Source organism: Helicoverpa zea, chromosome 17 (genome assembly GCF_022581195.2).
Source record: "Helicoverpa zea isolate HzStark_Cry1AcR chromosome 17, ilHelZeax1.1, whole genome shotgun sequence".
NCBI classification, from domain to species: Eukaryota; Metazoa; Arthropoda; class Insecta; order Lepidoptera; family Noctuidae; genus Helicoverpa; species Helicoverpa zea.
The window spans coordinates 3,264,770-3,277,782 of record NC_061468.1 but is presented as its reverse complement, the minus strand read 5'-3'; the positions used below and the strand labels follow the sequence as shown (position 1 = coordinate 3,277,782).

At 35.7% G+C, this 13,013-nt stretch overlaps 2 protein-coding genes across 3 annotated transcripts in view; one reads left to right on the top strand and one right to left on the bottom strand.

The window, feature by feature from the left end:
- The first annotated feature begins 4 nt into the window (after positions 1 to 4).
- On the top strand, positions 5 to 8,377 carry LOC124637941 (BAG family molecular chaperone regulator 2). 2 transcript variants are annotated; one of them, XM_047174685.1, is made up of 5 exons: positions 5 to 96; positions 169 to 334; positions 935 to 1,077; positions 1,265 to 1,377; positions 6,657 to 8,377. In XM_047174685.1, the coding sequence occupies exons 2-5, from the start codon at positions 231 to 233 to the stop codon at positions 6,894 to 6,896; spliced, it is 600 nt and encodes a 199-aa protein (XP_047030641.1). In that variant the 5' UTR covers positions 5 to 96; positions 169 to 230; the 3' UTR covers positions 6,897 to 8,377. The 2 variants fall into 2 exon arrangements, with proteins under 2 accessions (XP_047030641.1, XP_047030640.1); XM_047174684.1 differs by lacking the exon at positions 5 to 96 and having other exon boundaries at positions 103 to 334.
- Positions 8,378 to 11,315: 2,938 nt separating this feature from the next.
- LOC124637940 (ras-related protein Rab-23) overlaps positions 11,316 to 13,013 on the bottom strand; it is a 43,811-nt gene continuing 42,113 nt past the window's right edge. Inside the window, exons 5-6 of the mRNA XM_047174683.1 lie at positions 12,299 to 12,468; positions 11,316 to 11,857 (exon numbers count right to left, since the gene is read on the bottom strand). Of these exons, the coding sequence (XP_047030639.1) occupies positions 11,748 to 11,857; positions 12,299 to 12,468 (280 nt within the window). The 3' untranslated portion in view covers positions 11,316 to 11,747. The remainder of the gene's footprint in view (positions 11,858 to 12,298; positions 12,469 to 13,013) is intronic.

Sequence of the window (13,013 nt, the reverse complement as noted above, 5' to 3'; positions counted from 1 at the left end):
TCCATTTATTGTTCTACTGTCAGATTGTGACATGACAGTTGTTCTATTTTTCGGAAAGTTCAAGAGAATTTGAGAAACGTCACTCAATTTGTTTTGGTTAGTTTGATTTTGACGTCTCGTCGGGTAAAAATTGTCGCTGCTGTTTATTTAATAATTGCTTCTTTGTAGGATATTTCTGTGCTTTTATAATTGAAACACTGGCCGGCTTGAGAAGCAACGATTACGACAAAATGGAAGTGGATCAGTTTGCGGTGGACTTGTATACCGGTGAGGGCTCGCGGCTGCCTCTCATCGATGAATCGTCGGCTTTCGGAACACAAGCCCCGAAAGACAGGTAACCTTTCACCAAAAGTGCACATAATGTAATAGTCCATATGCGAAAGTATGATGAGGCCTGCTGGGCAGCGGAGCGCGTGGTCTTGTCTCCTAAAATGGTCAACGCCAATCGTTACGAGGTATAAAAAAATCTCTCGTGCCCTCACCCACGCAGCAGTTATGTTTCTATGGCTAGCAATTAATTATATTACGATGTTTTTCGACAGCGATAGAGGCATTCGGCCTTTTTTGTAACCTTCTAAGTGTATCTTAAAAAGGAACTGATTATAATATTGTTTTACAGTACCTATATACATGCTCACATTTAGTTTGAGGATTCATTGATAATACTAAGTATGACTTATCTTGAGTATGACCACACTGTTCTGATAAGAACCGCAATAATGTTGTTTCATACACTCACCATTAATTTGTGAGCAGACATCTGTATTTAAAGTTCAAGGGAATTAATTAATTTAATCAAGAAAAGGGACAGTGGACACTATTTTCCTAATTAACTTAATACCCAATAGACTGCTAGAACTTATGAGTTTTCATGTCACTAATGAAACTTTCTGCTTTCAAACATGGAATTTACACAGAGGTATTGTACTGACAGGTTGATAGCCATATTGGATCAAGTTGAGATGCGTGTGGAACGTCTCCGGCGTGACACTGTCCGCATTGAAGAGGAGCGGGACTCCTTGCTGTCCACACTAGATAGCATCAAACATTCTGAACTGCTTGGAGATGTCAGTGAATGTAAGTTGTCTTTATCTCTTAATTTTTGTTATATATTGAATAATTTGTGTCAACAAAATTACTTAATCTGTTCCAAAATCTATTCAATTTTTTTTTAATGTTCTTATCCTATGATTCTATAGTATACTTCTAATAAAAACATGTACAAATACATTTGTGAGATTGAATTTCAATGTCTTTTGTCTAGGTGACAGGGAAGATATAACCCGGTATGCAGAACGGATCCTAGCTCGTGCCATGACGGTGGAGGTAGCCGTGCGCACAGACAGAGACGCACAGCAGGAGGAGGCCTTGCACCAGGTAAATAATTTATAAAGATACCTGTGATGCAAACTGTGGACAATTTTATCATACAGGCATTTAAATGGCGGGAACAAAGAGACTGCAGCATTATGCCAAACTTATATTTAAATTACAGACAGTAGACGTCTATTTCTTTTCATGACAAATGTACTTAAAAATAAACTCCCACTAGGTGACTTTTTCACAAAGAAATTTCTCAGAACACAATGACATAGGCAGAGCGTTCACCTTCACCATAGAGTATTATAGGTGACAATAAACTTTATTTGGGTAATTTGATAGTGACCATTTATAAAATGGCTGTCTTTATAACCAGCCAGCTATTGCTAATGTTCTGCTTAATCGCCTTTCACGGTTCGTGACGCCCACGCGGAATAAAACGATTATAGGAATATCATATTATATTGCCTATTGTGTTAATTGATATCCCCAAGAATCATAGCGAGAGCCTTTTACCATTAAACGAAGATGGAATTACGACTTTTTTGTTCTGTTTAGTACATGATACTGGCTGGACAGTCCTGCTTGTGACTAATCAATAAAGTAGTCAGTTATTCAATGTTCAGTATACAAACGTGTAAGTGCGTTCCCGAAGAATCGACATATTCACATCAATGTATTGGTAACTGTTAAGTGCACTATGTTCGTCATAGTATATGATGATGTCATAATTATATGATTATCATGAAAATAAAACTGCCGTATATTGTGTAAACTGTGGGAATTTAGATAATCTGATGAAGTATATCGGTCTTGATCTCTTTTGTTACCTTACTGCTACAAAGAGTTATGTTTTTTTTTATAGTGTGGTGATTCTAATAAAATGTTGTATCTTAATTATCAAAGTTTGAAAATAGGTAAAAAAAAATAATCTAAAAAGACAAGTTAATTAATTCCACATTTGTGTGAGCTATGATTATGAGTCACGCAATTTATATTGTTATTACTTTTATTAGCCGTATTTTAACAATAGAGCCATTAACTCGAGGAAATGCTAGGCGAAATCAATCAGGAAATAGTTATACTGATTGTTTTTAATCATTACTTTTTATGTTGCGGTTTTTTCTGTTGCTACATTTAGTATTTACGTTTCCCATCAATTCCACACATACTTAGCGCGTATTTTTACGGTTTCATTAGTTTTTAGGTTCTATGCTTATTTTCAAAAGTGTTACCCAAATGTTCTTCGAGTTCATAAAAACGAGTTGTATATTGTTTAATTCGCACACACTTTCAACATAAAATTACGAGGCAAGCTAGAAATATTTATCTAAGGACAGTTATTTTGATGAAATTAATAACCTAAATACAGTAGTTGTAGTAAAATTACGTTAAGTATATGTAACTGGCTCCGGCCCTGACTCACTGGCCGGGTTTAAATGTCAATGCTGTTTACTAAATGCAATAAGAGCGAGTGGCTGTCTGCAAAACCGTTCTTTGTTTGATTCATTGCATTTGTACTTAGGCACGCTAGGTTGCAAAAAATGAATTTCATTCCAGACTACTGGAATGATGGTTCCGTAGGTATTGCTCCGTATTCCGTAAACCTGTTGCCATCGTACCACAAAAACTTATAAACGTCTATCGAACACTTGTCTAAAAAAATACAGATTATGACGTTGAAATAAGGTTCGTTTTGCAAACACACTTTTTTAGACAAGTGTTCAACAGATGTTTAAGTTGTTGTAGTAAGGCTGTTGAACTTTATCGTGATAACGGTGATATTATAAGTATTTCTTCGGAGAAAATTAGTTTGACTTTACGTTTTGTGAGTAAACTTTGTGTGACCTGACCTGAGTAATCTTTAAATCTATGAAACGATTTTAGAATTTCGTTTACTTATAGAACCCAATTTGTTTTGAACCTTGTGTAAACCGCAAAAATGGCCTGTAGGTAATCAGATATAATAGATAAAATACTTATTTCTGACAGAAAAGGCCAGACTGTAAACGATAATATAATTCTGCGCTTTAAGGAATCCTAAAAAAACCGGCCAAGTGCGAGTCGGACTTGCGCACGAAGGGTTCCGTACCATTTTTTATAAAATGAGCAAACAAATCACGTTTGTTGTATGGGAGCCCCCCTAAATATTTATTTGATTCTAGTTTTAAGTATTTGTTGTTATAGCAGCAACATAAATACATCATCTGTGAAAATTTCAACTATCTAACTATCACGGTTCATGAGATACAGCCTGGTGACAGACGGACGGATGGACGGACAGAGGAGCGAAAACAATAGGGTCCCGTTTTACCCTTTGGGTACGGAACCCTAAAAAAAAAAACCCTCATCTCATTGCTATGAGTATGTATCTACTTATGAAGAATAGAAGCATTACATTGCAGCTGCAACATTAATTAATGAATCGTTTGCTTGTTTGCCTCATTCCATTGCAATCTTAATTGGCTTGCTAGAGAAACAAAGATGCCAACATACAAAGACATAGAATAATTATACGCTACAAAAATAAGATAAAAATATTTTAATTTTTTGACCATAATAAATGTATGTGAGTACTATAATAGTTGACGTAGAATACTCTTAATTTAGGGTCTCCGGTTTCACCAGTGTCCCGGAAAACTCGGCCGGCATGAACATATCGGTCACAGCAAGGCCATTCAGTGGTCACACAACGAGTTCTTCCTCCCGTTTTGGTTCTCTAGCCACCAGTTTAAATTCAGGTTTAATGTTTATGCGGAACTTTGAGTTTCGACAGCGGTTATCTTGATAAGTATTTTCAAGTTATATTGTAAAGCCGATTCCCTCTCAATCCTTTCGGCATGTATGATATCCTTTAGGGACACCTTTAATATAAATCTCTAAAGCCTCATAAGACATCAGATCAGGGTCATAAGATAGTAAGGAATCCAGAAAATGATAAACAAATATTTAGTGCACTAACAGTACCTACTCTTAAACTCTTTGTACAGAACAGAAATAAATATAAAATTAATAATCACTTTAAAATTGACCATTATTTTCGTTAAACTGTTGACGTGAGACTGAGGTCTACTTCCCACTGTCTGAAATGACCAAACAATGAACCTTCTGGCTTTCCTATCGGCTGAATCTTGACAACAAAAAACAAGGATGACATAATACATTAGTATGAGTGCGATGTCCTCTCGCTATTGTTTACAACGGAACGCACTGAACGATTTGCAAGTTAGATGACCCTAGTACGTTATTGTAGTTATACGGTGCAAGTTTTGAGATAGACTTTCATGGCCTTACTACAAAAACTTTAACCACTGTTTTACACTTGTCTAAAAAAAATGTGGCTCCAAAATGAACCATATGTCAACGTCATAATTTGACATTTTTTTAGACAAGGCTTAAACTGACGTTAAAAAGTTTTTGTGGTAAGACGGTCAGTGTTGATGTTTATGATATTATATTGGAGTTTAATACATTTTTGGAACATTAATTACCCTTGTCAGTTTTCCCCTCGAGTGGTTAAATGATGGCAATCAACTTTTGGTAGTTTCCATAAAATTTATCCTGAGGTAACCACCTCACATACAATCAAAAACATTCTACAATGCAGTTATATACATTTAGGCTTATTGGTATCTACGGAATCCTCTCAATATCTACAAGCTGTTGATTTGCATCCGTGCCTTATTCAAGGAGGTAATTATGCTAATGATTCTTGACCCAAATCAATAAAAAAATTGGTACGTAATTTTTTTTCTTTAATTTTTTTTCGGAATTCCGTAAATGTCATTTAGCCTTATTTAAACTTGGCGCGTATGTTACTGGCGTTAAAACCGTGCTGCACCCTCACACAAACGCAAACACAAAGCATACGCAACGATCACTCATAAATTTCATTAATAAAATTGGATTACTTCGGAAATACCACGACATTACAATGACAAAAAAAGCAGTGCATATTAGTTATTTCCCATCTACTGTAATTCCAATCGATTATTTACGTATTGTATGTCCTCCTCCTGAACTATGGCACAAATGCAAATCAACACCTTGTATATCCAGCTCGTCATCTAAATGGGAATAAATTGTTTAATAGAGCACGTTAACAAAGTTACTCGCCAAGCATAGTGTAAAAAATATATGATTTCATAATAATTATTTCATATTTATCTGTCGGAGGCGAACATTAGGATGGCACTATCGTCCGACATCAGCTATGGTAATCGAGCAAAGAGATAACTCAAATAAACTCAAAACTCAAACAAACTCAAAACTCAAACAAACTCAAAACTCAAACAAACTCAAAACTCAAACAAACTCAAAACTCAAACAAACTCAAAACTCAAACGTTTATTCAAATTAGTCAGAACAAAAGACAGCCCCCAAAACGCCCGCCCTTCGCCACTTCCTATGTGTTTTGGCTAGGGAGAAGAAGTGGCGGAACCAACTCCCCAGCAACACAAGTCTGTCTGTTAGGTTAGAAGAACCGTTACAATAACCTTTACACTTTACATTATGGATCTACAACGGTACTACAACGCTAGGCAATAACACTAGGTACACTAGACGTGACGTAGGGCAGTTTCGAGATGTGCGCAGCACGACGACTCGACCAAGACTGAGCTCCGCGGACGCCACGCCGACCACCACGACTCTGCCAAGCGCGCCAAAATGTTGTTTCACCGGAAACGCCACCAGAGGGCGCGCTTGCGTGACGTTTAGTGTCCGTACTAATGACAGTCTCCGACATATCTATTCATTTAGCGAATAGAAAAAAGTGGTCAGTTTTTTTGGAATCGGGTTGTGTGACCCCTGAAAAACATCCGGTATTGTTATTAATGTATTCCAATTTATGCTTATTATTCCTATTTTTGAGACACTTCGATGATACTGAGGATAAAAAGTCAATAAATGTTGCAGCTGACTGTTGAACCCACAGACAGTAATATATTTCATACAATAGTTGGTTGTTTTGCTTGGCAGCCCAAATATCTCATTTTCGTCTGTAGATTTATAAGTTGCAGACAATGAGTAACTTGACCAATTTACTGTTCTTTCATTGTGATATAAAAAATAGCTCCATTGTGCGACCCTGAAATAATTCTCCGTAATTGCTCGCGACACGTAATATCTGAATTCTTAGCATTTTGAACCAACTTCATTATAAACAATATGGTAGGAATATGTGCATTGTATGTAATTGGCATTTTATTATATGCGCAGCAAATTCCTTTTAAGGACTCATGCCAACATTTTATCTTTGCAGTGTTTGATGTCAGCCCTTCACTGCACTTTTTATAATTAAACCATATATTAAACCTGCAATCTCGTATTTCCAGGTGAACATGTACATAGACCAGCTAGTGATGACGGTGCACGACGACGCAGTAGTCGCCCACACCCGCTGCCAGACGTTCATGAACGCCTGCACCTCGCAGCCAGACCCCTCTAGCGGCACCGACAAGAACTTCGAGTCAGCCATCCTGGGCTGCACCCTCGACGACCAGAAACGCGTCAAGAAACGCCTTCAAGGCCTCCTAGACTACTTCGCCAAGTTGAACGTGACCACTTGCTCGTGAGTCGCAGCGATGCTTGACAGCAATCTCGTCATTCGCTGAGCTCTCGCCAGCTTCTTTATTTGGACTGTGCCTGAGGGGCGTGCCTATCGTGCATATGTTGTAACTGAAAGACTGTTTAATTGTATGTCTTGGTTTGTTTGTGGTTTTTGACGCCGGAATTTGTGATTAGTAAGCACGCGAATTTAGCCTTTATTACATCTTGTACACCTCAAGCTTTGGCTGTTTCTGGCGTGCAAAGTAAGTATGTTTTGTGTAAACTTTTCTGCTTCTCGTATCACAAGTTGTAACATCACCACTGTGAGGTGTGATACTGAAATTGATGTCTGTAGTGAAGATACATAAACGCAGTAATTGTTACTTTATACTATTGTATCAATGTTACCTTTGATTGCAAGTTATTCGCTTGATTGAATACTCGTCCGCTGTGACAAACACTGGTTTGAAATCAGTTAAAAGCAATCAATATCATAAAAGTTCATACATGAAACAAAACTGATTCTGACATTCATGAAGAGGTGTCCCGACATGAGATAAGTTTTGTAATTTTTTCCTTCATTTGATTATCTGGAGAACAATTTGTATTTTTTTTTGTTATTGATTAATCAAATTAATTCAAATTATTGTTTGATTTGAATCTGACAAATTGTCTACATCTATGGCTTATTTCATACTATAAGTATGAATGTGAAGCTTATAGAAATGTCAAATTATGACCTTACCTTAGGTACCTTATTTCAGTACAATATTCTATCTCTATTAAAAAGGTATCGCTGTCTCACTTGATTAAAAAATGTGTGACAAATACAGATAAACAAAGTGTGTATGATTGTGGTTCTAAAAATAGGCACCTTCTCGTTTAGGCCTTGCAGTTATGAAAAGCTTTGATAAATGTGATAATCTATATGTAATGTGTATACTTAGTAAATTTTGTTTTTTTAAACTATAATTCCATCAATTTGGAATTTATTTCGTTTATCTATGGACCATTAGTATAGATTACTTAAAATCCATGTTCTTTGATATTCTGTAAAGCTACCTTTAGGACACAGGCGGTTCGGGACTACCGCGTACGTCTCATAATCATTAGCTTAAGAGCGCTTTCACATTAGTAGATTTCGTCGCTCGGTTCCTGGCGTCATCTTTTAAACCGAATCCATACAATTGACAGCTATCGGTTCGAGCGATGACATCGATCCGTCAGCCAGACCGAGCGTATACTTACGCGACGCAAAATCGTGTATAAGCGCTCGAAGATAGATACCGTATGTAATGTACTTCTGAAATATTTCTCAATTTTTGTTTCCCGTAAGTCCTATGGTTGTTTTCCGTGTGTAAACATTTTGCATTTGTTATCTTAGAGGCTCAATTACGTCCTGTCCTAAAGAGAATGTTAGAGTTACTGCCGATTCTTTAAAGAAGTGTTTGTGTATGATTTTCGAAATAAATAAGTTTTTGAATAAATACTTTTTATACTGTGCAAATTGTGTCTGGTGATGTTTGTTTTTTATTTTCTTTTTGTTAAAATAAAATTACCTCTATGGAAGTCAAACAGTTGTTCTATTAGTTCAATTTTAAAATAGCTGACAGCTTTTCTTCTCCAAAAATGTATTTATGCAAATATAGTGTACTTTTGGTTTGGTTTTGATTATTAATACTATAGTTCGGCCATTCAGAGAATGCGTTCCTGACACGTCGCGATTGAACTGACGACGTAACTTTGCAATGGCGTTGCAGTTACGATAAAAATATTTTTGCTGGTTGTTTACCGTTTTAACAATTGAGGAGCATTAAAACAACATTATTATATCAATAATCAATGAATGTTATAATTTTGTGCCAAACTGAGTGTCAAATAACTTGGTAAACAATATTTTTCTAAATCTATACTGCGCTATTACAAGGTTATGTCAGCGGTTTATATTTTGTAGTGCTGTGCTAAAAATAACAGGCAAGTATCGTAATCTGTTCTTATACAGTTATAATATAAAATAATACGTTTTGATTTTCTTTTTAAGAATTGGAAAATATTGGACTATAAGACTTAATTATAACTTTTATGAAATATAAAAATAAAACTATGACCAAACCGCATTTTTATACTTAGATTAAAAATGGTAACCCCAAATGGCGTTATGGGCCGCCATTTTGTGACGCTAAAACAGTCGTCCGTTGTCGTTTCGTGCGCATAGACCACGTTTTTCAAGTGTTTTCGATCTGTTTTTATTTGATTACCCGGCTTTTGTTAGACCGAGATATCAGGATTGATTCTGTTATTGATAATAATATAATTATACATGTAGGCGAAGATGATGATGAAGACACCACCTCCTCAAGCAAATCGGAGTCTGATTAATATTCTGTTCGCACATTCAATTCAATGTACTTGTAACAAAGAATAAATAAAACAATTTTATTATATGAATATTACCTTTTTTTGGTTTCCACTTAAATAACTAAAATATAAAACAAATGATTCCGCCAATTTAAAACGAAAATAATCTTAAAATAATGCGGCGGTTCATTTTGAAGGAACGGTAACGAACTCAGTGTTATGTTGTGCCCATCACTAGTCGTGACTAACTGATAGGTGTCAGGAACGCATTCTCTGAACGGCCGAAGTATAATCTGACTTATCCACCTTTTATTAAAAAATAACATTGTATTACTTTAGTAATATTGAAACGTACTTATCCAAGTGAATCTATGCTCAATGATGCGTGTATCGACATATGTATTAGATTTTATATAAATAATTAAAACTAACTTCGTAGGGCCGGCAAAAATATGGTGGAGCGTATTTGAAGAGTCTTATCACTGACAAACTATTATCGACATTATCCTGCTTGAAATAAAATCTAAAATAAACACAACATTTGCATGAAGATGGTCGTCATGCCACACTTGTTTTAATATATTTTAGACTTTATTTCAAGCAGGACAAGGTCGATAATGGTTTGACAGTAAAAAAGGCTCTGCTCTGCTCTTCGCTATTATGTGGCTAGGCCGTTAATAAAATGTATGTGTCATTGCTGTCATTAGCTTATTGTTCTACGCAAAAGTGTTCTACGATTCGTTTAAAAGCTAAAGCTTCCTTAAACGGATTTATTGTTACTTTATAGACTTTTAGAAAAAATATATCTAATCTAAATTATTTCATTATATTTATTTTCCTCTCTACAATCCATTACTTTCATGTCATATTGGCTTAACTTTTTTACTATATGGGGATTTTTACACTACGTTTTGGCTAAGGCTTATTCATCTGGATGATAATATAATTAGTAATGAATCCATCTAAAACTTCGTGTGTAAGTGAAAGTACCTAATGGTTGAAAAAACCTTGGCAGTATAGTCAAATGGCCGGTATTAATTGATCTGTGACCATAGAAAGCGAGCTTAGTATTAATGTACTCTTAGAAAAGAAATAAATGGTCAATTATTTATTTATTACCCACTAATAACATCCTAATCAACAACGCCAATTAAAAATTGTACATTGGTTCCATATTTGCGAATTGTCAGTGTACCTACATTAATAAATTGCATGTGTATGAATGCAAAATTTTGTACTGATATCCATTTTTCTGCCATATGTAAGTACAATCCTTAGGCAAGTTACACCATTTAACTATAACGATAACCGAACCATTGTTGTTTACCGTTTGTCTCATTTAATTTGGACTAGCTTACGAAATACCTAAGGTGGATGTACACTAGTAAAGTAAACCTAAATATATTTAGAGGTTTTTTGGCATAAAATGCCATAGCAGAACTATTGGTAGGTAGATAGTTTTCTCAATCCTGTGGCTTGTCATGCTAATAGATGTTTGTGAACGGCCGTTGCGGTAACAGGGTGAAATGGGCCGTATTCCTTATATACCATACTTTCATGGTGAACTTTTGTTTAGCAACAGTTGATTAACCTTGTCGATGAGCAACAAAAATGTTGCTGGAAACATGTACTTTCTTTTATTTTCAACTCTACAACCCGCAGTGTAGCCTGCAACTCACTAACGAGTTGGAACAAGTTTGTTTATGAACAAAAGTATACCATGAATACGAGTCCACCTTGTTTTCTGCAACATGGTCGTGAAAAGGTCTTTGTAGCCGCATCATGTGTTTTTCATTGCATTTTTTAGGATAGTAGATATTTCTTAAACCGTTAGGTCTTAATTTTATTGTTATATCGTCGTTTTAAATACATACCGTATTGTATAATACTTATGCGCTGTTTTATTTAAATTTGAACCTTAGGTTGTAATAAGGCAGAGCTCAATTTGATTGTCAGCGTCATATCCTCACTGCTTGGCAAAACCTAACTCGATGCAACAAAAATGCAGCGTTTTGTGAGTATTTGCCCATGTTTGCCCACATCCTTGGACAAAGATGTGGGCTAGGTTTTAAAATGAAGTTGACACATTATTTGCAAATAATTTATTTTTTATAAAATGAATAGTTAGATAAGTACAAAATATTTACATAGATTTGTTATTTCAATATAAACTAACTAGAAAACATAAAAATATGACTAAACAGCTTCCTTATTCGACTAAAATTGTGGTCTCTCTTCTGGACCTTTGATAAAATTCTTAATATTTTTATTATAATTTCAATGGAGAATAATAGATTTTTACCAGTTGTATACCAATTAATATCCAATTACATATATGCTTTCTTTACACAGAAAACTAAACCTCTATATCCAAAAATTGTCCAATACCCTTAGAAGTTCAGGTAGGTATGTAGGTACTTTTGGGGTTTCTTTTTTAATATTCTGTCTTGTTCCCTTTACAGGTCAAATCTTGCTTGAAGTATTTATAATTATGTTAAAGTTGAGCAGTATTGTCTTGATCACAGTAGTCTGCAAGCGTTTCGCAGCACATTCTTCTTCTTGCCTCCCGGCCGGTGCTTGGTCGGCCGCAGCAGGATCGTACCGTTGCTATTGTGGTTTGTAAATGTTCCTGGAAACAGGTTTTATATTTATGAGTAAGGATAGAGTTGTATTGATATGTTTTTGACTGGTGGATTTTTCAGAGCACAGCGTAGGTACTGTTAGTGCTTAATGACATCAGTCGGTCAGCTGAAGATGTCTGTAGCACCTAATAGCGGAGAGCTGGACAAATCTGCCAAGAAGTTGTATAAATGGCTTCAGATTGAGTTGAAAGTTTTCTATGAAAGAACTTTCCAAGTCAGTAAGATTATTTTATAATCATTTGCCCACCCAGTGTTAAATATAGAGCAACCGCGCTGCTTTTGAAGTTTAGGAAAAAACAAAATACAGACTTGGGCTTATTCCTCCAAACCACCAAAAGTTTATCACCGATTGAAAATTTAATGAACCATAAAATATGCTTTTCCTTCTTACATTTTTATCAGTATAGCAGTTAATAATGGAATCCTACCTATAACAGGCGCCTGACACGGCGGCAACGCATCAGCGTCGTCACGCCGCATATCGGACAAGCACCGCGTCGCCAGCGCTCGGAACACCGCGCCCACATTCACGTCCTCCTTGACTGACGCCCGCATCAGTCGGCAGCCTAGTGCCCGTGCTACCAGCTCCGCTTCGTCTCTGGAAGCACGGTGAATATGTTTTAACCGTCAAATCCGTAGCGGACCCCGATTGGGGTCTGAACATCAATGTCACCGTAAGCTCGGTTTAGACCCCAATTGGGGTCTGGGAATGAGTCATACACTTTCCTAATTATTTACGCTCATATTTATTTTCTTTCCAATCAAACCGTATTTGTGAGTACTAAATAAAATAACTAAATAAATTTAAACTATTTTGACGCATTCAAACCTTTCATATTTAGCATCCCTTTAGTAATATACCTTTTGAAAATCCAATCGTAATTACCGGGAATTGGGTGGATGACTAGGTCAAAAATAAATTACGTTGTCATATTCATTTAGTGAAGCATCTAAAAATAATGTCACTTCCATTTATCGTTTTGATGGAATAATTGATTAAATTTTTTTATTGATAATATAAGCTAAATAAGAATCCAGTTTGATGTGAAAAATCTGTGACGTCATAAGTTGCGCTTACATACATATTGCAAAGAAAGTGACAGTTTTTGACAGTTAAATAAAAGTAATGAATTTGACTCGTTG